Here is a 27,450-nt window from a genome sequence, read left to right as displayed (position 1 = left end):
TCCTTCAGAAATCACTGGCAAAACTCTTACTGCTTTCAAGATCAGGCCTATAATTAGATATATTTTTTTAACTGAATAGTTAGTTCTACAGAATATTTTTGGGCCATATATCAAAAAATTAATTTTCAACCAAATTTCCTTTAGACTATAACTATTTCTGTATGAAGGCAATTTGTAAAGCAAGAATGCCATAGAACACAAAGAAATGCAGGATACTCCTTTTGCATTTGATTGTGTGTCAAATGGGGATCCCACGTCTTATGGTACTATATGCTAAATAGATCAGTATGTTTACTGATCAGAGTAGCCTTGTATTTTCCTCTGAAACATCTAGCGTTGTGCCAGATGGACTACCAGCCCGACCCAGTATGGCAAGTCCTATGTTCCTAGAAACTGATTTCCTATTGAGACAAAATAGATCTTCCTTCTATGACTTCTATGATTTGGTTAATTACTCTTTTTATGTATAGAGCTGGAATCATTTTTTACATTTACATTTTCTCTGTCTCCCATACAAGCACAAGCACACACACAGAATTGTAGTTCACTGAGTTGATGATCCAATCAACACAAAACAATGTATCTGAAAAGGTTATATAGCACGATGGCCATTACATTCAGGTGATTTATCTAAAAACAATGCCATGTTATGGGGCAGGTACTCAGCTAAATAGAGCACATGGGAGGCTGTCAGTCCCCGAGTCTCAGCCCTACATACAATTCAGAGCAAGCTGCAGTGTGCTTTAATTTTGCATCAGCCAGCAACAACTCCTCACTCTCCCCAGCCCCTGTATTAGAACCTGTGAGGAAGAGGAGAATTAGGAGCCAATTGTGCTGGTTCTATGCCCACTGGGGATTCAAACATATTGGCAGAATCATCAGTGGGAAAGTTAAGGACAGTCTCTTCATCCTTTGTGCTGCTCAGGAGGTGCAGGTATACAGAGTACTGGAGAGTCCAGTCCTAAGTGACACATGCATATATTTTATATAAAATACCCCATGAAATAAACTGTAGAACCATAAGATAAATGAAATTATTATGCTCCATTGATCACCTCACCAGTCCTCTGTCCACATTCATCTTCTCTGAAACTTATTCTGGCATTTTGTACTCCTCCAAAGTTTCAAATAAACCATCATACATTTTTTTATTTTTAAAAAAATGTCAACTTGCCAGGGAACATTTTCCTTCTCTTGCCAAGTATGGAATTTCCCCAAAATGTTCCCTGTCCCAGGCTTAGGATGGGCAATATTTTTTCTAGACATAAAAATATCACAATTTAAAAATTCACTGTCTCATAATCCTGCAGGACTATAAATGGGGGCCCATACTATTGCCTCTATTGTAGACCCTTTGTGCCATTTCAGAAACACAGAGGAATGGTAAAACTAATTTACACAATTACACTAGCTTTACACCACCCCTATGGCAGAGGTTAAAAAAAAAACAACTTAAAAACTCTCAAGTGTTTCTAAGAGATGTTTTCTGGAGCACATGCAGCAGATGCACGATACATGATAGTATGGGATAAACTAAAATCAGCACTCATGGAACGACCTACAAAACTCACTGCCAGCTTTGCTTCTCATGACCAAGGTGTACCCATCCCACGTCTATGCTAATACAACTTTCATTTCAAATCACACCATCGTGTATTCCCTATACACACTAAAGTGATCCAGTATGAACTTACTGACTAAAGTAGACTTAGATATGAAAACATATTTGATAAGATTACCAAAATTAGGCCCAAAGTCCAATGGGAACAGGGGGACTAATGTAGGTTTAATATCATACATAAGTAATATCAGTTATCTAAGAAAGATAAACACATATTATAAAGGTAAATCCATCTCTTGATAACTATGCTGTTTTCTAGTAACAATAATCAGTAAATAAAAAAGGGCAATAGAGAAAAATTACTTTTTAAACTTTACAGCACATTATCCCTTAAGATAAATTTTAAAAAGCTACTCTTGAGCAACAGACTGTCATGCTGGAAAAGTTTGGTGTGTGGTAGAGCATCCACTCCTGTCCTGACTGAAGTCCATCTGTATAATTTTGGGCCTTAAGAAAAATTATGAACATTCTTATATATATATATATATATATATATATATATATATATAAATATATATATATATATATATATATATAAAAGGAAATATGTGACCAAATTCTGGGTTAATCTAGGCTTCATGCAACCCCATTAACTTCACTGAAGTTGCACAGGGCATAAGTCAGTGTAGAATTTGGCCCTCAGTTAGGAATTTAGGGGCTTGGTGTTATGAAGTGCTGAGCATCTCCAGTTCCAAGTAGGGTGTTCAGTACTTTGCTGAATGTGCTCAGCACTTGGCAGGATCAGACCCTTAAAGATAAAAGGTCAGTCCTCTATATCTTGTGCTCCTGAAACTTCCACTGAGGCAATTTGAATTTTGAGTGTGAAAGGAATGCAAGTCCAAGACCTATATTTTGGAAATGTATTTACTTTTTCTACTTTAAAAAGCAATAAAATGTTACATTTAATAGTAATCTCCAAGTGATAATGCAGAGAAAGCCAGATTGTCTTTAGCTGTACCATAGTCACGTACTGTGGAACAGGACAGAGTAATGACCTCCCCTTGCCCCACTCCTTCCAAAACCGATATGAAGGCTACCCAGAACATAGATCACAATGTTTAGGGGTATGCAGGAGTTTCACATCAGTGGCTCTTCCCTAGAGGAAATGAGCAAAAACTGGGCAGGCAGTGGGTGAAATTATGGTTCAGCCCCTCCAGGGACCAGCCTAGCCCTTGGAGACCGGGAGATTCTGCACCCCAGAAAATGGTATCATAAAATATTCCCCATATGAGAGCTCCCAGAGGCACAAAGTTTGGGGTGCTCCCCATGGGGGGGTAAAGCGCATGCTCTAGTCCTGTAGTTTTCAACCTGTGGTATGCAGACCCCTGCGGGTCCACAGACTAAGTCTAAGATTTCCAAAGAGGTCCTCCCCTCCATTTGACTTTTTTAGGGCTCCACAAATGAAAAAAGGGATGAAAACCACCTCTCTAGTCCCAAATAAACAGGTCTAGTCAGAACTTTTTAAAAAACAAACTCAGCTCTTCTTGATCAATAAAATCAGTAAATGTGTGTATAAAAATAAAATATCAGTGAGATCACTCAGAAAAATAAACACTATCTATCAGAGGTATTGAATAGAAATATAAAGTAAATTGCTGAACATACAATGTAATTTAGGCTTCTGTTAACAGAAAGCTTTATGGCTAGGATTCAGTCATGTGGCTTATGAACAGCCAAGTACAATACACAGAAAAAATGGTTTCCTGTGGAAATTATTCTGATTTGAATGTTTTACATGTAAATTTTTCCATTCCCCTGTGAATAAAAATTATACATAGCTATGTACAAGATACTGAGTTTATGTTTTGCACTTAAAATAAATACATTAATGCAAATGAGCTTATTAAGTGGGATTTCAAAGTGAAAAAGGTAATGCAATCAGTAACTTTATGGATTACCCCTTATTGAAATATAAATTATTTTTTAAATCTCTCTTTTCACATGTGCTAGACCACTGGGAACCTGTAATGAATACAGTAAGGCTGTAATGAATATAAATCACAAATAGATTTCTTAAATATATCCAGCCTGACTGAATATTTGATTAAAATTTACTACAACTGCCCCCCAGATTTCAATCTTAGGGCTTTATCTAGCTTTGCCTTCAGTGAATGCTAAGGATACTCAGCATCTCCCTGCATCATAAGACAGCTTGGTTTGAAAAATTAAAACAGCTAACCAGATGGCTGCCTGCTGAAAAGTCACCTAGACAAAGCAGTATTAGAAACAAATGTCTAACTTCCAAGACAGCTGAGGCTAACACTTCTCAGAGTTGGACTGAATCCAGAGATTAAAAAGCACTGTTTACATAGACCACAGCATTCCACAACAGCCATTAGAGAATCAGTAGTAGAGATAATGGGAATCAACAGGCAGGGGAGATCAAATGGGAAAAAAACTAGGCCCGAAACAAAACCCCAGATACAAACACATCCAGATTTTGGGAGGGTTTGAATCGGATACATATCCAAACTTTTCTATTCAGGTCTATCCCTTTCATTTTGCATGAGTGATAAGGAAAGCTCTATTAATAAGAAAGCTGTTTATGGATGTAATATTTACAAATCTGTTTCAAAGGGTAACTTTGAGGATTATCTCAAGACACCACCCTATTAACTCTGAACTGAACAAACTGATTACAGTTTAAGGGCATGACCTCAAATTTTTTTAACAGCATATTTTTCTCAAGACTTCACTTGGCAAATTCCCTAGTGTGAGCCAGAGATCAGCAAAACACTAAATCTGTAGTATCTGGATTTGTTTTGCATGAAGCTAAGACAGAGGATGCACATATCTTTAATCATCTAAAGTGCCTTTTTCTGAATAGTAATGTTGAAATGCCATGAAGAAGTTAATCTCACTCTTATTTATGCAAAACAAACTGTTTCCCTGAAGCAAGCATGAGCATTAGAAACCTGCTGTCACAAATTTTATTTCTTTCCTAAGAATGTACAGGCTAAGAATGGAAACAATTTTGCCAAGTCACTGTACTGCAGTAAGAGAACTGCACATCTCAGCCAAGAGATTACTGTACAACAAACTGCACTGGATTTCTGTAACCTTTCAAACAAAATCCATTGCCTGAGTGTGTACTTCATTCATATGAAACCACAGATGGTGATTTCTCTGTGAATAAAATTCTGAGCAGAGAGCTGCATAGCACCTGCCCATCATAGGGCTTAAGTGGGACATTAGTTGTGCACATAGGCCTTGTGCTGGCCCTAAATACAAGGGTGAAAGTTACCCCATCTCCATGTTGAAATTGGTGCAATGGTGTTTGTCTTCTAAAGCCAAATTTTCCAAATCTGAACTGATTTTTGGCACAAAAAAGGAGACACCTGTATGATGTCTACTTTGGGAACAAAACATTGCAGTTACAAAACTGTGCCTGCAACCCTAATTTTGTGAATAAAAAGCAGGGAGGTCCCATTAAGACTAGGATGAAAATCAGGCCATTTAACTGTGAAAGCACCACTCTTTTTTCTTTGGCTTTAGTCCTATTCTCCCTGCAAGGAGAATCGGTGAAGGAAAACAGCTTTGATCTGCTCCCAATTTAAGATGTGAAGGTTCCACTGAGTTTTGCTGATGGAGGGGAAGTGGGAGTAAATAGTATGGGGACATGGAATGGAAAAGTCTTAGCTTCAGTGCACGTATTTCTAACTCTTGATGCCATCAGCTGCAATTCAATGGAGTTTGAGGCTCAGAAGATGGTTTGCTGGGAGTGGCAGGCCTATGGTGGTAGCCTTTTATTGCAGCAGGTTCCCTCAGGGGCTGGGCTTAAACAAAGTATTAACGCCTGCTCAGGGCCGGCTCCAGCGTTTTTGCCACCCCAAGCAACAGAAAAAAAAAAAAAAGCCTCGATCACACTTCGGTGTGAAAAGAAGCCACCGCTTCTTCGGCAATTTGGTGGCAGGTCCTTCCCTCTGAGAGGGACTGAGGGACCCGCCGCCGAATTGCCACTGAAGACCCGGATGTGCCACCCCAAGCACCTGCTTGCTGCGCTGGTGCCTGGAGCCGGCCCTGCTCCTGCTCTGTATATGGGCCTGGATCCACAAAGGGATTTAGGTGCCTCAAAAATCACAAACATCAATAAAATCCACAAAGCCTGAGTTAGGTGGCTTCCTGTACTCCCTGGGTTCCCTATACAATGTATCAGGAGAGATAGGTGTCTAAGAATGTGATCCACAAAAGCCAGCACACTAGGCAGGGAGCCACCTAAGCTGGCCAATGGAAGATGTGAAGGAGAGGGGCATATCTAAGCCCCATCCCTTTCACGGAAACAGACGCCTAAATCCAGGCTGCAGGGAGGTCCCTATCTCTGCTTGTGATTCACAGCCAGGAACCCTCTCCTGGAGTCAGGTGGCTAAGGTGCTTAAGTTCTTTCTTTTGAGAACGAGTTAGGGCCCTGCTTCACTCCACACAAAATGGTTGGGGGAAGAGATGCCCACCTAATATCTTTTAGCTCAGTGCTTAGAGCATTTAAATACATCAGTAGTCATTGGGCCAGAGAGAGCAAGAGAGAGAATGACTCTATAGCCTGATGGTTAGAGCACTTATCCAGGAGCTAGGAGACCCTGGGGCCAGTTCCCCTGCTCCGTTGACTCTTAATTATTTATCCACAGTGGAACAGCTTCTGTAGGAGAGACTGAAGAAGCCCCATACCAGAATATCCCATAGCCTTGGTCTCACACATCCTAGGTGAGTTCTCCAACCACTGGGCTAAAAATTATAAGGTAGGTAATAGCACTCCCACCTCCTCCTCCGGCCAGATTCTGAATGAGATTCGATCCAACAGATGGCCTCTGAGCACACCCACTGGATCAGGCTCCATAGGTGAGAAAGATGCTTCTTTTCCTAGCTTTTCCTGGTTTGTGGATTGCTCTGGGGATTAGGCAGGACATTGGTGTAAGGCAGCAGTACAGTTCCTGGCAATGGGAGCTGCGGGGGCAGCACTTGGGGCAGGGGCAGCGTGTAAAGCCCCCTGGCTGCCCCTACACATAGGAGCCAGAGGGGGACATGTCGCTGCTTCCGGGAGCCACACGGAGCCATGGCAACACGGAGCGAGGCAAGCCCCGGCCAGCTCCCTGGCGGGAATTTGAGGGCCAGATTAAAATATCTGAAGGTCTGGATGTGGCCCCTGGACTGTAGTTTGCCCATCCCTGGTCTAGCTGCTGCCCGTGCTACCCCCAGCTACACTGCTATTTTTAGCATCTTTGCTTGAGCTGAGCTAGCACATCTGTCTATCTACATTGGGAAGCAGGGTCCCAGCTGCAGTGTAGACATATTCTTAGAGAGAAAGCATTGTGTGCAGTCTTTCAATTGTGCTTTTGAATTAACTACTGCCTGGGGGTTTTATTTCATCTTTTTCCACTTATAATCTTGGTAATTAAGCCTCTCTCTCCTCCTTCTTGTTTCCTGAGGTTGACTAGTGCTGCCCAATATGTACGGGTTTGTGTTTATAGCAGAAGTGCTGAACCATTCATCATGTATGTATATCTGTTTCTTTCTTTTCTCTATTGACTGACATTCTCTTCCATCTTTTTATTCCTTTTGCTATATGGTAGAAGAAGAAGCCTCTTGATAATCCTGGCTGGGGAATCATACTGCTGTATATGCAGAAGCCAAAGGATCAATATGAGAATGGAATAGAGTGCTTTTAAACAAGCAATAGAGTGCTTTTTAACAAGCAAGGTCTGATAGGATTGTTGCTGTAATAAAAACACTACTCTCTCCAGACACGTTGGCTAGGTTGGGGCTGCTAAGGAGGCTAGGCTGTAAGATCAGGGAAGTGCAGAACAGATGTGCTGAGTCAGAAGAAAGGACATTCTCTTTTGATGTTTTTCTTGATGTTGCTTTTTTTAGTTTATTGAGATTGCAATAATAAAATTCCAGGGTTTTGTAAGTCAGGGACTGCTCTTTCCAGCTGTTCTGCCTCCTACAACTAGAACACAAAACTTTTTTGTTTAAAAGGAGGATTAATATTTGCATAAGAGTGCAGGGAGCACAAACTCTTAAACAAGGCATTATTTCCTTAATAGGAAAGTATAAATTAAACAGCCCAGCCTTGCAGTTCCTTTCTTAGGCCTGGTCTACACTAAGGCGGGGGGGGGGGAGGGGGAGGCGAGCTAAGTTGGTCTAAGTTATGCAACTTCAGCTACGCTATTTTCATAGCTGAAGTCGATGTACTTAGAGCTACTTACCACGGTGTCTTCACTGCGGTAGGTCGGCTGCTCACGCTCCCCCGTCGACTCTGCGTATGCTTCTCACTCCAGTGGAGTACCGGAGTCGACGGGAGAGCGCTCGGTGGTCAATTTATCGCATCTTCACTAGATGTGATAAATCGACCCCCGCTGGATCGATCGCTCTGGAGGTAAATATAGATATACCCTTAGAAAAAATACTATTGTTACTTACATAACATTTTTGGCACCATAAATATACAGCATGCTTAAAAATATAGTGAAGACCTATTTCTTATTCCAAATGCAATCTCTAATGGCTCAAGAAAGTGAAGACATATTAAAAAAGCCAAAATAACCCCAAGTTTACTATATTTAAAAATATTGCCATTTTTAGGTCAATCTCGTGACTTCTTTTTCAAATGTCTATGGTTGGAAATACCGGAGCTTACAATGTAAACAGCCTGAGTCAGGCCCAAAATATCAAAGTAGACAAAAAATCATTTAAAAAGTCACTTATTGATTCTTTCCAGAAAGGTGGCCCACTGTTGCCACCTTTGCTGTTTTGCCTTGCTGGGAACTTGAGTGCTGAGTTCCAGCTGGAACTTTGCAGCAAAACCCAGCACGCTTGCACTTAATGGCCTCTTGTATGGAAGATTCCATCTTCAAGGACACTTTAAACTTGCTTTTAAAGGAATGAGAATGCTTTAATAATAAAAATAAAAGGAAATAAATTACAAGTACTTTGGCAATAAGGCAAAATGCCAGGCAGAGAGCCTAGAAGGGGCAGGTGCTGAGATTGTTGTGCTGGGAGTATAAAGTAAGTAATTAGGAATAAAAGCTCTTCCACTAACAGCCTCACACAGACCACATTCATCAAGAAACCTCAGGACGATGTAGGGGGATATACGAGTCATCAATGTACCACACAGGTAAACAGACCAAATGAATTTAATACAGGAATGCCTGAAGGTGAAACCCTAAAAATACATTTTAGACACTTTAACTGTTAAATAAATATTGTGTCCATCAGCTGTGGAATGGCAGGACTCAGTCATGCAGCTCTTACTCACAGTAGTAGGGACAACAGTATCAAACCTGGACACTGTATCATCAAGTGTAACTTTTTCTCCTGGTGCCTTTCCCCAGGCATGTCATTCATCATACACTAAAACATTATTCTATTTGTAAAGGGTAAACATCAACGTTTTTAAGAAGCTAGCACTCTATCAATGCATTTACTAAGGTATTTATAAAAATGCTAGTGCCAGGAATAAATGGTGTCCATAATATCTCACACCTGCTTACATAAAGCACTTGGCTAAGCCACTAATTTTTCTGAAATTAGATTTTTTCCCTTTGAAGCATTAGTAATTGACTCTGTACTTTAAATAGTGGAAAATCTGAATCAAGATTCCTTCCCCTTCCAGTGACTACCAAAAGACTAAGTCAGCTTTAGTCTTTGTGCACTATCACCCTCAGGAGCCATGCATTTTCAGCGTTGTTACAAGCAGAGGGGAAAAAAATTACCTCATAGGTTCAGGGGTGGATTATTTCCACTCCTAAACTAAAAGTTTTGACAAAACCTCTTTCTCCTTTAGGTTCCAAATTCCAAGGACACAGCCATTTTCATCTCAATAAAATTTTATAAGATAAGATTATTTTTACACTATGCTTCCAAATGAGGAAATTCAGACCAAAACTTGCTAGGACTAGCAGCAAACGTTTATTAAAAAGCAGCAGTTCAGTCTGGCTTCCCAAGGGAAAAGATGACTTTATTTATTTATTTAGTAAATTGTTTAAGATTTACTGAATGTACTAATCCATGTCTCTTGAGCTCATGTACAATACCATTTAAAACCACACATGGTTGAACTAATGGCCACATTCACTATCCTTCTCAATCAACAAAACTATATCCCTTCGCCAGAGCCCCACTCACCCCTTTCAAACTACATCGGAGCATGCTATAAAACCAAAGGTCAATAAACCAATGAGCAAGAGTTAGTTCCAGATTCAAGGGCCTTCCACAGTAAGGTCGAGCATCAGTAGCTCACAAGTGCCAGGGTAAAACATGAGAAGAACGGCATCCCCTATAATAAGTTCTGGGCAGACATATGAGATTTAGCACCAAGTACAAGAAACTAAACATTATTAGTTCAGACAAAGTGCTTAAGCAGGAGCCTTATAATGAAGAAGAGTATCTGGAGCTCTGAAGGTAGCTGAAGACAGCAATTTCAAAGAAACCTGAGATTTATGCAAGTATCCTATAATTCAACTTCCAGGAACCTAGAGTTGCTGTAAATTGAGTTTGCAAAGTAATTTCTTAGTTTTAACTCAGCTTTTGATGTTTTGACACTGACTGCTGTTCCATTATTGGTATTAAAAGGACAATCAAACTAGTTCAGTGCAGCATCTGCAGGTCCAGTCCTGCTCTAACAGAAGTCAAAATTCTACTGTCATCAATGGGAGAAGAATCAGGCTGCAGTTCTTCTGTATAGAAGTATTTCAGTTGCTCCCGCACATCAGTCTGATTACAGTTCATGCTTCTTGAAAAAAGAAAGGCTTCATTATGACTAAGAAATTTTTCACCATCAGTATACTAATTATAGGGCAATTTCATTAAATGAAGAAAATATTGTCATTAGTTAGGACCCAATCATGCAAGGTGCTGAGAATATTCAGGATCTGAGAGTGATCAGCACTTTGCAGGATCAGTCCTAATTCACAACAAAATTCCACACCAGAAACTTCAGTACATTGCATGAACTTTCTTTCCAAGTTATGAGATTTTACATAGTCCAATTCATGTAAATGATTCTGAGGGCTTAGTAAGGAGGTTCAGGTCTATGCTAGGTCATCATTCAGAAGATATCATAAAAGAAACTTACCTTCTTTACCTCTTCTTTATTTGGATCATCCAGATAAGAAAGTACAAAGTCAATTCGTCGGACACCATCCCTGAAGAAAACAGAATCTTTGCTTTGGTGTCTCTTGCTAATCTGTGGAGTACATAAGGAACACAATTAAAAACCAAATCTTGTTATTGCTCTGAAACCAGGCAGAGGAGAGGATTGTTTCTTCAATTTGGTTCAGTTCTTCAGTCTTTTCAGACCTGAAGAGATCTGAACTCAGGTGAAATTTCAACAACAGCTCCACTTGTTATATGGGAGTTATGAAGTGATCTCAAAACTTGCTGCACATATGCATGGCCCATCCACATACCTTATGTGTCACAAATGTTATATACACTACAATATACAATGACACACATTAGTATAGCAATGCTTGGCAATACTACTATAGTTAAAGGTCACTCACAATCTTCTGAAATGCCTCTTTTCAGTTTAACACTTTTCTGCAAAAATGATCATGGTAAGTGCTTCAGTGTCAGTGAGAAGGATGCCCACTGTAAAATATTAGCATGCCCCTTTAAACAAAGGCAAACAAGGACACAGTTTAAAAACCTGAAAGCAGGTGGCACTACAGCAACTCTGAAAAAAGAATGGGGAGTACTTGTGGCACCTTAGAGACTAACACATTTATTTGGGCATAAGCTTTCGTGGGCTAACTGAAATGGGTTTTAGCACACAAAAGCTTATGCCTAAATAAATTTGAGAGTCTATAACAGGGGTAGGCAACCTATGGCACGTGCGCCAAAGGCGGCACAAAAGCTGATTTTCAGTGGCACTCACACTGCCCAGGTCCTGGCCACCGCTTTGGGGGGCTCTGCATTTTAATTTAATTTTAAATGAAGCTTCTTAAACATTTTAAAAACCTTATTTACTTTACATACAACAATAGTTTAGTTATATATTATAGACTTATAGAAAGAAACCTTCTAAAAATGTTAAAATGTATTACTGGCACGCAGAACCTTAAATTGAAGTGAATAAATGAAGACTCGGCACACCACTTCTGAAAGGTTGCCGACCCCTGGTCTATAAGGTGCCACAAGTACTCCTCATTATTTTTGCTGATACAGACTAACATTGCTACCACTCTGAAATCTGAAAGTAAAGGAAGTCCATGCACTTTCCATTTCAAAACAAGGCTCATTAAAGCAGCAGTTGTCCAGAAACATTGCTAAGCAACAATACTTACATGATCACATATATAATTGGAACACAAAGAACATATGGGTTACATTTAACAGGTTACATAATTTATTACTTGCTTCTTTAAAAAAAAAATCTCCTAGACCAATGGACCAGGAAAGCAGGGAAACTGTTCTTTAAAAAAAATATCTAATAGTTAATTTCATGTTTTCATCTTCAGGATGCTAGAATGGCATAAATCTCTACCAGTGTAACTGAGCTACTGAATTTATACTTTCAAGTTAATAATGATCACTACCTCAGCATGTCTATTCTTGCCAGTACTGTTAGGCTTGGATAATCCCATACAACATTTTGTCTAGAAACAATAACTTTTCTAAACAGGATCCTTCTGATTATCCCACTCCAGAAAATCTGCCTTGCCAAAATAAAGCAATCTACACAAGCTGACACTTAGGGCTAAATTCAACCCTGGCCGAAATGGGCTTAAGTGTCATAGATTTCAGTAAGAGTTGCAGGTGCTTACACAAGGGTTGAGTTTGGTTTTTAGGGCTCAATTCTACATTTTATTAGAGCTGAAAAAGGACTCATGCACAAAGGAGGTACCGTATGTCATTGTTAGCTATAGATCAAATTCTGCTCTAGTTTACACCCCGAAGTACATGAAAAGTTCTCTAAAAACTTGCAACATAGTTATCTGAGCATGAACTTTGCTCCCAATTAACAAAAGACATGACACAGTGAAGCGAGTTATGACCACAGCCATCCAAGCCACTAGCAGTATCATTCATCACTGTTTTACCCTGAGACGTCGCTTCAGGAACAGATTGTATCTCCTTCCGGTCTGTCGGAACAACCAACAAGGAGTTAGCAAGCATGTCATCCACTTCAAGGACCCAAATCTTGACATTGTTCCAAGCACAGAACTCACAGTGAAGTCAGTGAGAATTCTGTGTCCAAATCAAAGGCAAGATAAGGCTTCAAGGATATGGGGGAGGGGATTAAAACAAGCCCTATATAGCTATAATATATAATTCTTAATTATAATAAAGCTAATGCAGCAACTGGCATTCATCAAGTAAAAATGAGGAGCCCCCAATTTCTTTATTTTATTTCTATAATATTACCTGTTGCTAACTAGGAGGTCACTTAAAAAGTCAAGCAGATCAAAACAACAGGCCAAGAAAAGGTCATCAGCACACAAATGTAACAACAAAACCAAGCAGCAGCTCATAAAAAGATCAAGCATCTTTTTCTTAGGCTTACTTTATTTTGGAGTCATGCAGCACACAAAAAGCAAACGGGCGGCTATATATATCTGATAAAATTATGCTTCAGGGCATAAACTCATCCTTAAATGGGATCAAGAAAGAGATGTCTCTTATATTCCACAACATAGAAAAAGTGAATCGAGGGGCTGTGTCTTCATTTTTTACTTGTGGTATTGGCAACTGTGAGAGACAGGATACTGGACCAGCTACCAATCATTTGTTCTGATGTAGCAATTTCTATGTTTCTTTAGAATATGCCAACCTTTCAAAGAATTATTGACCATATATTTCAAATTAGAGAAACATACGGTGACAATATAATCTTTTTCAGAACTATTCTTTAATCCCCTCCTGGTCCTCTTGTTCATTAACTAGCAATGCTTGCTTTTGTGTATAATAAATACACCAGACCAACTAAGCTAGACTAATTCCTTAGAGAAGAAACCTGGGGAGTCTTGGAGAATGATTTTGCATCCACATACCTCTGAAGACTGAGAAGATCCCAGAAAACATTCAGTCCAAGAAAGGGAAGAAAAGACACGTTGGATCTGAGTTTTATGAGTAGCGTATGCTTTTGCATTTATAATTTTGTACGTACAAATAAATATGAGGGTGAATACTTACAGATGCAATTATTGTTATTTAGACATATAATACTTGATTTGAATCAGATAGCTATTTAAATAGTATCATAGAATCATAGGACTGGAAGGGACCTTGAAAAGTCATCTAGTCCAGTCCCCTGCACACATGGGAGGACTAAGTATTATCTAGACCATTCCTGATAGGTGTTTGTCTAACCTGCTCTTAAAAATCTCCAATGATGGAGATTCCACCACCTCCCTAGGCAATTTATTCCAGTGCTTAACCACCCTGACAGTTAGGAAGCTTTTCCTAATGTCCAACCTGAACCTCCCTTGCTGCAATTTAAGCCCATTGTTTCTTGCCTGATCCTCAGAGCTTAAGAAAAACAATTTTTCTCCCTCCTCCTTGTAACAACCTTTTACGTACTTGAACACTGGTATCATGTCCCCGCTCAGTCTTCTCTTTTCCAGACTAAACAAACCCATTTTTTTCAATCTTCCCTCATAGGTCATGTTTTCTAGCCCTTTAATCATTTTTGTTGCTCTTCTCTGGACTCTCCCCAATTTGTCCACATCTTTCAATTGCGCACATACGTATTTGGCCTGAAAAAGTGCACCAGCAGTGTTTTATGCACTCAGCATGGGATGTCTCTTCTAAAAATCAGGCCCTAGGAGCTAAATTCTGCCTTTAATTACCTGTGTGAAAAGACAGTGGGAGCTGACTACACTGAACAGCATTTGACTCAAATAACCTGATTAAAATCTACACAAACAAAGAAAATCGATCAAATTCTGCAATCCTTAATCAAGCAAAATTTCCACTGAGGTCAGCAGTGTTCGGGTATTACAATACACCTAAAACTATATTTGGCCTTCAATTATAGTGAAATCCACAAGGTTTTACAGGTGAACCAAATTCTGACCACAGTTACATGGTACTGAACATCATTAATTTTTTTCTTGTCCATAAAGTACTGACTGTCAGTTTAGATATCTAAAAATCTTATAATTTCTGTTTGTATCTAATCTAGGATGGAAAAAAAAACCTCATATGAATCTCTCTCTCTCTCAGTCAGCACAAATATATTTATCTGTAACAGTTAGTAGAAGGCCTAATTAGGCACATTAATGATGCCATTCCACCCTTCTGTTTTTAGATTTTGCAGCAAAAGCAAGACCACTCTTGCTCACTGTGTGCATGTGCTCATTTAGGGGCTCACATATAAAACCACTGTAAAGTAACTTGCATCAGTTGTATATTGAAAAGTAGTAGTTGGACAGATTCATATTTTCTCTTTCTTAACAGTTCTGTTTTTAATTATGGCAAATCAGTTTGATGTGAGACAAACTATCTATTACATTCATTAATATCCTGACTCAATTTAGCAGCTATTATATTATGTGATTTATATGGCTCTTGGAGGAATCTATAACTGAATTACAAGGTACCTCACAAGTGTTACAGATGACTAGTAGAGGCTTATGAAATGATGTCCCCCAGAATGTTCATAGTTTACCAGTGCCTACAAGAACCTGATAAATCCAACAATTATAAGAGAGATGAATAGAAACTATTCTTTAAAAAAAAATTATTTGACTTTTTGGTTTCCAATCTTCACCTATAGTAATGCTCCAATGATACAGTCCAATAACCTATATGAGAGCGATGTGATTTTATTAAATTTGGACCAGTCAGGTAATTGAGCATTATCACTGTCCTATTATTAAGAGTATGATTTCCCTTTCATGTAATTACGCAAGTGCAAGCCTATTAAAGTTACACTGCTTTAACTGAGTTCATAATTTAACCCTGAATCTTTATTTTCCACTTAACCATCCACCAGAAATTGGCAGAAGGGACTATGTCTTAACAGCTACTTCAAAGAATGGCCGGGCTAGCAGTATGTTGCAGTGTTCATATAGGTATGAGCTAAAGCCCTATACCAGGGACTTCAGATCCAAAAGAAAGGTTATAAACTGGACTAAACTTTGAGTCTGGAGTTAAACAAAGCCTAGAGCTAAGGACAACTCTAAACAAATTTCACATTCTGTTTTGCCTTGATACATTAGTGTAAAATGACTAAAAGCTTATTGGTGGGCCCACCCCACTAATTGCAGTCTAAAATCCCACCCATTTAAATCCTGTCACACAACTAATTATGTACAAGTCCTGACCACCTCACGCCCTGCCCCAGATCCAAAGCAAACAAACCAGCTACCACTAATACAAGAGGGGAAAGCAAACTGCTGGATGTGGCATCAACCACTGAAAAATCATAACAGAAGGTGCTTTATAAAAATGACTTGATGCTCACCTGGGATTCACACTAAGTGACAGTGACTGTTGTAAATGTTTACTTAACATTAAGTACCCACTCACATGCAGAGTTCTGACCTTAACTTATTCTGTCAAATATCCCTCATTACTGAGGCAAAAAACACACACATTCAATATCATTTACCAGGTGATGTTGTAACAGCCACTGATGACTGAATCCTGTATGATTTCAGGCAAATCCTAACACCCTGCATTCCAAGACATTAACATGGAAGGCCTACCTGTCTGTGCTGCGGTGTGCACCACTCCCTTTCCAATGGCAACATAGTAATTCCTCAGACTTCATCCTGCCATTAAACATCTCCAAACCTACGTGTCTACACAGTAGAAGGCAAAGAAGGAACTCTGCTTTGAGCATTCATTTCCATATTTATTTCCAGTCAAAAATCTGTGTGGTTTTTGGGGGGCAGCATGTTTTGGAATGTAGTACTTCCCAGCCTTGATTCCTTTCCAACCGTAGCACATTCCCTAACATCCCACAGAGCCCCAACATTGCAAACTTGCGACCAAAAACTCAGACTCTGCTCCTCCAATCTATAGTTTTCTAATGTTCCATTTTATTTTCACAGTGTCTGGGTACTTTGGGGCACTAAATCAACTGTAATCTAAGAAGTACTTCAGCCATTTTCAAATATTTAGGAAGGACGCCTTATCAATTAGCTTAATCAGAGTTGTACTGTATTGAAGAGCTATAAGATATGAAAATAATGTATAAGTTAACAAGTTAATTATGCCAATAACATTACACCCAAATTTGGTTCTAGGAGTTGTACAATCACTGGCCTCCATTGCCGGAGAAGGCAATAGACAATGTCCCACATCCCTCAGAATTGAAATCTTTATTGCACCTGTCCTAAAATAAATTCAATTTTAGAATATTTTGCAGATTTGTAAGGATAATGTTTAAAAACTGGTGGTTTAGTGTGTTTTTTTTATTGCATAGTTATGATTGTCTTACGTCTAGCCTGTTTTGTAGGTTTTTATCTCTGAAATAATATAATAGAAATTTGAAATCAATACACTATAAAAAATGTAGTTATTAATTTGTACAAATTAACAATCCACTGAAGAAATATTCCCTGCGGATATTGGAATGCATGAAAATTACAAAAGGCGTGAAAGCTGCATTACAGGAATCAGCATAAGTAAGGATGCGAGTCTGTCACAGAGGTCACAGATTCTGGGACTTCTGCAGCTGCCGGCGCAACAGACCCCAGGGCCGCCAGCGCAGTCTGGGCAGCCCCTTGGCCAGCCGCACCGGCCACTGCTGGGGCAGTCTTGGTCTCCGCCACTCCTCGGCTCCAGCAAGTCATAGACAGGTCATGGGCCGTGAATTTTTGTTTATTGCCGGTGACCTGTCCATGACTTTTACTAAAAATACCCATGACTAAAACGTAGTCTTAATCATAAAGTAAACATAGTTTGCACCAGGAGCTTATTAGGTTTCATTTTTTAATCTGATGTTCATGAAAAAATCTCTTTAACAGAATTACCTAAACATTTTCTTAAGACTAAAAGAGCGAGATACTGATTAAATTTCTTCCATGCTTAAAAAACCCAGTGAAAGTCATTCCCAAAGAACAAAAACATTCTGTAACGGCACTTACATGGCACATGCAAATGTGTATGTGCTCCACCAAAAATCAATGAGCCAATTCATCCCTGGTATAGCTCTCCAGTAACCCCAATGGAATTATTACACCAGGGATTCATTTAGCATAAGGTTCTGTAGCATTTTTTTGCTGTAAGGAATCAATATAATTTAATTGGTTGTTCTCAGTTTGCCGGGAAAGTGTAATATAAACCTTGTTAAGACCATGAATGTCCCAATTTCAAGGTTGGCTTCACGCAAGCAGCACAAAGTTGCAATAAAGTTTAAAAATATATGCTTATAAATATTTCCTGCACTTTCACTACAGTTCTTATGATTTTGAACTACTTAGATACTGAGGGGGTGTGAAGGTACAGTTCAAAGTAGTTTGCAAGTATTTTAATGTTTTTGGTCTGAAGTTAAAATACACAGAAAAACTAGGAAGACACGGAAACATTGAAACAAAAAATGAAAAAAACTATGCTAAAAGAGAAAATGTATTAATGTAAGACACCAGAGCCCAGTGTAAGTAAGCATACAATTCCAGTGCATTTCAGCAAGTAATTCTCCATTTATATTTAAACTTTTTTGTTTTTGCTTTATGAAGGGAGTACATATATCGGGTGTAGTAATGTAGTATATTTGGTGAAGCAAAAAAGGAATAGGTTTGAGAATTTTTCAGTATTAATGAGTTGGCATTTGCGGCTTATACTTATTATTTACAACTTACCGCAATAAGGAACAAGCACATGAAATACCTCAAATTATGTTAGTGATTATTTCTTGATCTTTAACACATTTTAAAGTATCATGCTGACTCCGATACAGAACTACGGATCATTATGGTAGGAGGAAACAAACTTACATAGAATAATAACACCAGAATTAGAACACACCCTATACAGATTATTTCATCAAACAAAACAATGAGCAAAAACATAAAAGAAAAACTTTCCAGTTCTCTCATTTAACATTTTAATTTTGTCCATATTAAATTATATAATCATTTTCAACTCGCTTGGTTTATGGATTGCAACCAAATACAACAAGAGCCCATAGGCCAATCTACTATCAGAATACTTCAAATCCACATTTGCTTTCATATACTAGAGAAAACATGATTAGCTTTTGAAGGATGATGACGTGTTTGAAAAACTGGAAAATTTTCAGGGGCTGTATTTTGGCACACAGTAATAGAAGACACCAAAAATTCATGCAAGGAAGCATGAATACTGCTTGCTGCTTACCACTTGATGATCAGGGATGAGTAAAGAAGTCTCAGTGCTGCTTAGGCCCTGCCAGTGGCATCGCGGGAAAGACATAATGTTAGTGATGATGCAAAGGCAGCAGGATGTTTTAAAAGTTATTTCAGCAGAAATAATGAAGCTTTGGGTTTGTTTTTGTCAAAAGCTTTGCAGTGATTGCTGGATTTTAGCCCCAGGAAACTGTAGATTAACTAAATCATTTCATCATCTTTACTTCTTCAGGCGAAACAGGTTATTTGGATTATAGCCACTGATGTTTTACATGGTTTAGTAGAACATAGAAATGCAGAGTTAACAAGAAGAATACTTTAAAAGAGGTGCCAATCCAATATCTCTAAACTTTTCCATTGTAAAAATGATAATCAGTAAATATTCTGGAACTCATGACAGTCTACCACATGATAAAGGAAAACCTCATAGAAATAGGCTATTTCCTACTTAATTTTGGAAAGGGTTATTTAGGTCCTTCATCTAGAGTTATTTTTCCCATGTAAACTAGAAGTATCACATGCACCTCATAATGAAAACAAGTATGATGAGAGAAATGGTTTGGTTTCTGATGTGAATAAGGCAAGGTAAATAATGAGAGTAAAGTTAACCACATGCCCTGATCCCACCAGTGTGAATAAGCATTGCTTGCACAAGTGACGGTTTGTGGGATCAAGCCTGTAAAAATGGAAAAGATAATGGTTTGCAAAACAACTACAGAAAATGCTTTTCTAATATGTGATAATCCTTTGTGCTGTCATTTTACAAATCTGTTTCCAAAGCTAAATCACAGCATAAAGAGGGAGATGAGCAATGAGATGCTGTAGGATATAAAGTGGTGCAGCAACTGCGGAGGATGACATGATGTGAAAATATGGCAGTTGTCTGCCAACTGGAATGGATGCTGGACAGAGTAGTCTATTTACCTCACATAAAATCCTTGCTTACTAGTACTGTGCAGTTACAGTATTTTGATAATGGATTTCCCATAACTCATTTTAAATAATGTGCATTAAAATAAAGTAAAAAAACAAACAAAAACACCTTGTTGTCAGTCAATTGGAATAAACACAGAATTTTGAAAACTGAAATGAAACAATGTTTTTATTATTACTTTTCACTTTTTCATTTACTAGAATTATACCTGAGAAAAATAAAGAAATATTGATATAATTTATTTAAAGCAAACATAAAAGTTTTGTCTACATTGAAATTTTAAGTCAAGAAACAAATATTTGTCTTTCTTTACTTTGCTAATGAACTCAATTCTTGATATTTTGTTCAAATAAAAAAAAAGAAATCCTTAAAACAAAGTCCCACCTAGACAACGGTATGTAGATCAATCTGTTTTACGGCTAAAGTGCCTTGATATGTAACCTAGTCTCAATTCTGCATTGAGGACTGATCCTGCTGCTGTTAATGGCAATCTCCACTATTGAGAAGCACATTAAATCTTTGTAGTTCAGTCTTCAGTGGAAAAGTTTCCCTTGATTACATAGTTAATATGTTTAAAAATTCAAAGTACTGTACAAGTTTGTGAACAATGAAAGTGCTTGTTCTTGCTTTTCTTTGTTCCCCTAAGGATTTCAGCCTCTTCATTTGAAAAAAAACCTCAGAGATAAAATAATAGTACAGAACAAAGTTGAAACAGAGTAGGATGAAGCCAACAACTCAGTGTAATCAGCAGGATTGCCAACTGTTCTAATTACACAAACCCAAACACCCTTGTCCTGCCCCCTGGCCTGCCCCTTCCCTGAGACCTCGGCCTTAGCCTGCTCACTCCCCCTCCCTCCCTCGCTCCTTCTCCCCCACCCTCCATCACTTTCACCAGGCTGGGACAGGGGGTTGGGGTGTGGACTCTGGGTTTGGGGGGGAGGGGCGAAGGGTTCAGAGTGTGGGAGGGGGCTCCGGGCTGAGCCTGGGGCAGGGGGTTGGGGTGCAGGAGGGGGTGTGGTGTGCAAGCTCTGGGAGGAAGTTTGGGTACCGGAGGGGGCTCAGGGCTGGGGCAGAGGGTTGGGGTGCCAGAGAGGGATGAGGGCTCCGGCTGAGGGTGAAGGGTGTGGGGTGGGACTGGGGTGAGGTGTTTGGGGTACAGAAGGGGGCTCTGGGCTGGGGCCAAGGGGTTTGGAGTGTGGGAGGGGGCCCAGGGCTGGGGCAGAGGTGCGGGGTCTGGGAGGGAGTTCGGGTGCAGGAACACACACAGATAATTTAAAAGACTTTCTCATCAAGCTGGGGACCTGAGTCTGCTCTCATGTCACATAAAACATGAATAATTTCACTGACATTACTGGAGTTCAGAAGTGTCAAGCTGGTCAGAGAGAGGAAATACCCTCTCCTCATACACTTAATTTGCAAGATCTTTTGCATAGATCTTATCACATGTCTGTGCACGTTGCCTTGGCACTGTCACTATACAAACAGTAACAACAGGAAGAAATATGAATGGGGTTTTCAAAACCGATCAGAACTGGCTCATACTGAAGTTAAAGATAAAATTTCTATTGACTTCAGTGGCAGCAGAATTAGCCAATGCTGAGTGCTTTAGAAATATGACCTCAATATGTATACAGTATTCCTCTAACAATGTTTTCCTGATGCATTTGGTAGAATTGTGCAAAAAAATAAAAATAAAAAAACTTTAAAATCACAATTTTTTAAATTTTGTTTTCAATTTTTGAAACTGATCTGATTTCACACATAAAAAAAGTGGTATTTTGCATTTTTTCTACTTGAAAATTGGAAAGTAATGGGTGTTTGCTATTTCTTTCAGATAAAATTTAACTCATTTGGGGACACGGACCTAAAGGTGCTGACCATCTGCAGCTCACATTGAAGTCAGTGGGCCAGACACTCAACTGGTGTAAATTGTGTAGCGTTGTTATCTACAATGGAACGATGGCAGTTTAAACTAGCTAATGATCTGGTTTAATAAGAGATGATGGTGCTGAGAGCCCTTCATGATGTAAATTTTAATTTCACAAAAACTTCACAAAAGACAAATTTTCTTACACACAAAATCATCCAAAACGAAGAACATTTTGGAGCATAAATTTGCAAAAACAATTCTCATCACTTTCACACAGCTCTAACAGGTTCAACACCTGATTTATGTGAGTAATGCTATTGCCTTCTATGGTGGTGAGGAACTTGAAAAAACCCAACAAACCAAAACAATGCTATGTTCAAGTAACATTAATCCCTTAATTGAACCTACAGTAGCAGATAGACAAAAATTATCTCCGTCTGTACACTACCCATGTATACATATTGTGCAGATATCACAGAGGTCAAAGAACTGTGGTTGATTTGATTTCCCCTGTGCTACAATCCTGGTTTACTAATTGGTCATTCATTAAAAAATTCCATTTAAACTTCCCTTCTAACCCCAAAAATTTGGACTGTTTTTCTTTTGTGCCTTTTTCTCCTCTATTTCTGAAGTGAAAGAATTGGAAAGCAATAAAGTCAGTGATTGTCTGCTGCCTCACAATTGGTGTCATCAACCGCACCTGTGAAAAGTGATGCAAAATGCTACCAAATTGGAATGGTAGCATTTTACAGTCACTTTCCACCATCTTTGCACTCATCTAAGTGACGAGATAGGATAAAATGCATCAGAGAATCAGGCTCATTATAACTTAAATCAGCTGTCACTTGTTTGAGTGCTTCAGGGTTATTTACGTATATCTTGGAGATTTAAGAATAACCGAGGTAAGATCCCCCGAGCATCTGCCAAGCAGTCTATTCACAAAGATTAATGTTGGATGCGACTGGTAGGCAGGGTTATAATCTAATCCATGCTATGATTGCATCCAGTCTCAGATGACAGACCCATAGAAAGCAATTTGAAACACTGTCCTCCCTACTGCAGCTATTTACAAGAATCCCTGTCCTTCCCTCCCCAATCGGCTGTTTTCTGGCAACTGCTAAGATCTTCTCCCATTGCACTGAAGGCATCCTGAGAGTTTCAGGGAATTTAAAAGCTATTGGTCTGAATTTAAGAAAGGGCATGTTCTGCACAATATCAAACCCACATAAATACTGTGAATTAGAGTCCTGTGGCACCTTATAAACTAACAGACGTTTTGGAGCATGAGCTTTCGTGGGTGAATGTACATGCATCCGACGAAGTGGGTATTCACCCACGAAAGCTCATGCTCCAAAACGTCTCTTTGCTGCTTTTACAGATCCAGACTAACACGGCTACCCCTCTGATACTGTGAATTAGAAACTTCCACTCAAATGTTACCGGGCTTGCATCCTGCCTGGGAGAGACTCAGGGTACGTCTACACTACGGGACTATTCCGAATTTGCATAAACCGGTTTTGTAAAACAGATTTTATAAAATCGCGCGCGGCCACACTAAGCACATTAATTCGGTGGTGTGCGTCCGCGGTCCGAGGCTAGAGTCGATTTCTGGAGCGTCGCACTGTGGGTAGCTATTCCCTAGCTATCCCATAGTTCCCGCAGCCTCCCCCGCCCCTTGCAATTTCCGGGTTGAGATCCCAGTACCTGATGGGGCAAAAATCATTGTCGTGGGTGGTTCTGGGTAAATGTCGTCAGTCACTCCTTCCTCCGGGAAAGCAACGGCAGACAAGCATTTCGCGGCTTTTTTCCCTGGATTGCCCTGGCAGATGCCATAGCATGGCAATCATGGAGCCTGTTTTGCCTTTTGTGACTGTCACCGTATGTGTGCTAGATGCCGCTGACAGAGGCGATTCAGCAGCGCTACACAGCAGCATGCTTTTGCTTTTGCATGACAGCAGAGATGGTTTGCTTTTGCATGACAGCAGAGCCATACTGTACCATCTACCAATCCATAAATTGGTAAAAAGATGAGCATGGCTACCAGTCCTTTTGCACTGCGCCATCTGTTGCTGTCATAAGTGCCCTTGGCTGCTCTTAGCCAGGGGTGCAAAAGCCAAAATTGGGAATGACTCCCTGAGTCAATCCCTCCTTTATGGTATCAAAAAACAGAATCAGTCCTGCCTAGAATATGGGCAAGTGTACTAAAGAACCACTGTATCATAGAACCAGAGAGCACAGCTGCTCTGTGTCAGATCCTGCAGGAATGATGAGCTGTATGCTATTCACAGGGGGTGCTCCTGCAACAACCCCACCTGTTGATTCCGTTCTTCCCACAGCCTTCCTGGGCTACCATAGCAGTGTCCCCCCACTTGTGTGATGAAGTAATAAAGAATGCAGGAATAAGACACAGTGACTTGTTAGTGATAAATGAGTGGAAGGCAGCCTCCAGCTGTTATGATAGTCCAGACAGGACATTAAGGAGTGTGGAGGAGAGGAGCCCAGCATCCCTCTGCTAGTCCAGGGGCAATTGAATCTTTTCTTTACACATGAAGGGTGGGGGCTGATGAAGCTCAGCCCCCTGTTGCTATGATGAAGATGGTTATCAACCATACTGCACCATCTACCATGAAAAATTAGGTGCACATGACATTGGGGGACCTGACAGATGCTAGTCTGCATGGTTACCAGTCCTTTTGCACTGCACCACGTGCCAAAAAGCTCATGATGATGAGGACGGATACCAGTCATATTGCACCATCAGCCACCCATAGCGGGGGAGGTGGGAGCAAGGATGTTGGTGTTGACTGCTGCAGCATTGCGTCTATCTGCAGCATTCAGTAAAGATAGGGTGACATGTTAAATAGTCACGAGAGGATTTTTTCCCTTTTACTTCTGGGGTGGGTGGGGGGGTGTACATTGCCGAGCTATGCCCTGAACCACCATGGACACTGTTTGTTTGACCCTAGAGGCACTTGGAGCTCAGCCAAGAATGCAAACGCTTTTCGGAGACTGCAGGAACTGTGGGATAGCTTGAGTCCTCCAGTCCATGAGTGTCCATTTGATTCTTTGGCTTTCCGTTACGCTTGTCACGCTGCAGTGCGCTGAGTCCCTGCTATGGCATCTGTCTGGAGAATTTTTAAAAATGATTCTGAATTTTGTCTTCTATAACGGAGTGCTGATAGAATGGATTTGCCTGCCCTTACTGCGATCACATCCGCATGGTCCATGCTGGAGCTCTTTTTTTATTTTGATTTCGGACTGCATCGCCACCCGTGCTGATCGGAGCTCCACGCTGGGCAAACAGGAAATATTCAAAAGTTCGCGGGGCTTTTCCTGTCTACCTGGCCACTGCATCCGAGTTCAGATTGCGGTCCACAGCGATCAGTGGTGCACTGTGGGATAGCTCCCGGAGGCCAATACCGTCGATTTGCGGCCACACTAACCCTAATCCGATATGGCAATTCCGATACTAGCGCTACTCCTCTCATTAGGGAGGAGTACAGAAACCGGTTTAAAGAGCCCTTTATATCGATATAAAGGGCCTCTTGGTGTGGACGGGTGCAGCGTTAAATCGGTTTTATGCTCCTAAAACCGGTTTAAACGCGTAGTGTAGACCAGGCCTGAGAAAAGAAGCAAATCAAGCAAGAGACTCCTCCTCCCCACAAATAAAGTACCTAGTGAAATGAGAGGGGAAGAACTAGGGAAGTAATGTTAAAGTAGGTCACAAATGCAGGGAAACTAGAAAAATAAGAACAGAGTGGGTAAGAAAGAAAAAATAAATATTTTAGATTTTTGTTGCCAAATGAGCTTCTGGGTGTTTTTTTGTTTTGTTTTGGTTTGGTTTTTTGAGCTGTTTGTAGTTTTGTTTTGTGTTTTTAATTAAATCATCCTTTGATAAAAGTACTGGTATAAATTACAAGGGAAAAAATCACTCCATATGAATGCAACCCCTCCCTCAAAAAAAACCCACCAAAAACAAATGAGATTATCCTTCCATAAGAAAACCTAAAATCCTAACAGCTCATCTTGATGACTGACCAAACAAACCCATAGGTTACTCTTCCACAGCGATCATGGGCTGGTCATGCTGTCCCTGTAATGTGCACCTCTGTTCCTTTCCAAACAAAACAGACAGCCCAAGGGGAGTGACGTTTTGATATGCTTTCAAACTAAACCGAATCAAAGCTGATAGGTCTAATGTAAGGAGTATGCTGTCTTCTCATTTCTCCTTTAATGTCATGATTTAATTCCATTCTCTAATCCCCTTTGCATGGTGCCTCTAAGTGGGACCATTAATATTTTCCTACTGTAACAATTTTTGAGGAACCAGTGCAAAGAAAATGGAAGCAACTCTGTGCCTTTTAGAGATAAGAACAGAGATTTCACCACATAAGTGGCTTAGCAGTAGATGCAAAAGGCCTACCAATGCCCAAAGTTTGAAGGATATAGTTTCAGCTTAGTAGCTCATAGCAAGCATGTGAATAGGTTCCTAGGGCACATACTTCTGTTGCTGTGACACCTGCAACTCTTGGGGGATTAGATGTCCCAAGCATCCCCTAAATATCATTAAACCCTTACAAAAAATGAACGTCATCTTCAATATTGTCTTTTTAGATTTTTTTTTAAATCTAAATTAAAAAATAGGGAACATACACTTCCCTCTCTTTAAGTAAAGAATGTACTGTATATACTTAGAAATGAGATATTGTGAGCTCTATTAAACGAATTATACCTTTCGTTATTTCATTACATGGAACTATACACCATTATACTGAACAGATGGGCTCACATGTCCAAATTACACAATTTCCTTTATCCTTGTCATAACCAAGTTCAATAGCTGTATCTCAAATAATTCCTAGGGCACAGGAATCCAAATATGCCTTTGTCTCTAACAGGCCAATATCATAAGGTTTTGTAACATAAAGCAATGTGCTGTGTTATCCTGTGTTGTGCTTATACAGAAGCATTGTGTCTTCCTAATTGCCAAGACACTGCACTGTGGTTGTCATTACAGATTGATATTGGAAATACTTTCAGTTCAAATTGCATGCCATATTTTTAATGTTGATATATTGATTGTAACGCTCTTTTGCAAGATTCAATATATAATCATGCTATGTACAGGGACAATATTAAGGTAGGATTTGCTCATCACAAAACCAGGGAAGGAAGAAAGTGTTTGCCTAGATAATATTATAAGTATTTAAATCACGATAGACAAACTAATGTCAATACATCTAAAGGCATACTATTAATCAAGATTAATTCCATCTCCCAAAGTGGTACTTCCCTTACTGTCTACAACTGATGTACACAAACTTGAAAGGTGAATGGCACATATCACGTATCTTACCTCAGAGTTGCTTCGAAGTTCTGATTCTGTGTTTGAAATAGTTTCACACAAAGGTCCATTGCTATCTTCCCCTAAAGGGTGCAGGAAAAAAAAAATCACATCAAAATATATATTTCCTATTTAAAACCTTTTTATATTTGAAAGTGTAAGTGAAGCAAAAATTCAATGCATCAAGCTAGAAATACTAATTTTTCATTAAAAAAAAATCAAAAGTCAAAGCTGGGAAATAGTTGTACTTCTCAACAACAACCAGAAACTTCCTTCACAAATGATTCCTGTAGCCTCGGAGACAAAATACTCCAAGTGTTGTGCTCAAGTTCCACTAGCCCATTGTAACCTTGCAGTCACAGAAATAAATTTAACTCTGATAAATGAATGTCAGAAATCTCAGAA

The 27,450-nt window shown here is 39.6% G+C and overlaps 1 protein-coding gene across 9 annotated transcripts in view; it reads right to left on the bottom strand.

Moving 5' to 3' along the window:
- The window catches only part of ANO5 (anoctamin 5), a 98,922-nt gene that overhangs the window by 38,333 nt on the left and 33,139 nt on the right, over positions 1-27,450 (bottom strand). For 3 of the 9 annotated variants that reach the window (XM_039534816.1, XM_039534819.1, XM_039534818.1), the window contains 4 exons: positions 27,058-27,128; positions 18,890-18,937; positions 12,661-12,702; positions 10,692-10,802 (listed from right to left, as the gene is read on the bottom strand). In XM_039534816.1, coding sequence (XP_039390750.1) covers positions 10,692-10,802; positions 12,661-12,702; positions 18,890-18,937; positions 27,058-27,128 — 272 coding nt within the window. The remainder of the gene's footprint in view (positions 1-10,691; positions 10,803-12,660; positions 12,703-18,889; positions 18,938-27,057; positions 27,129-27,450) is intronic. The other 6 variants (XM_039534821.1, XM_039534823.1, XM_039534822.1 and 3 more) reach the window with 3 other exon arrangements.

This window comes from Mauremys reevesii, linkage group 4 (genome assembly GCF_016161935.1).
Source record: "Mauremys reevesii isolate NIE-2019 linkage group 4, ASM1616193v1, whole genome shotgun sequence".
Classification (NCBI taxonomy): domain Eukaryota; kingdom Metazoa; phylum Chordata; order Testudines; family Geoemydidae; genus Mauremys; species Mauremys reevesii.
Note: the sequence above shows the minus strand (reverse complement) of the source record. Positions and strands in the feature narration are given on the sequence as shown.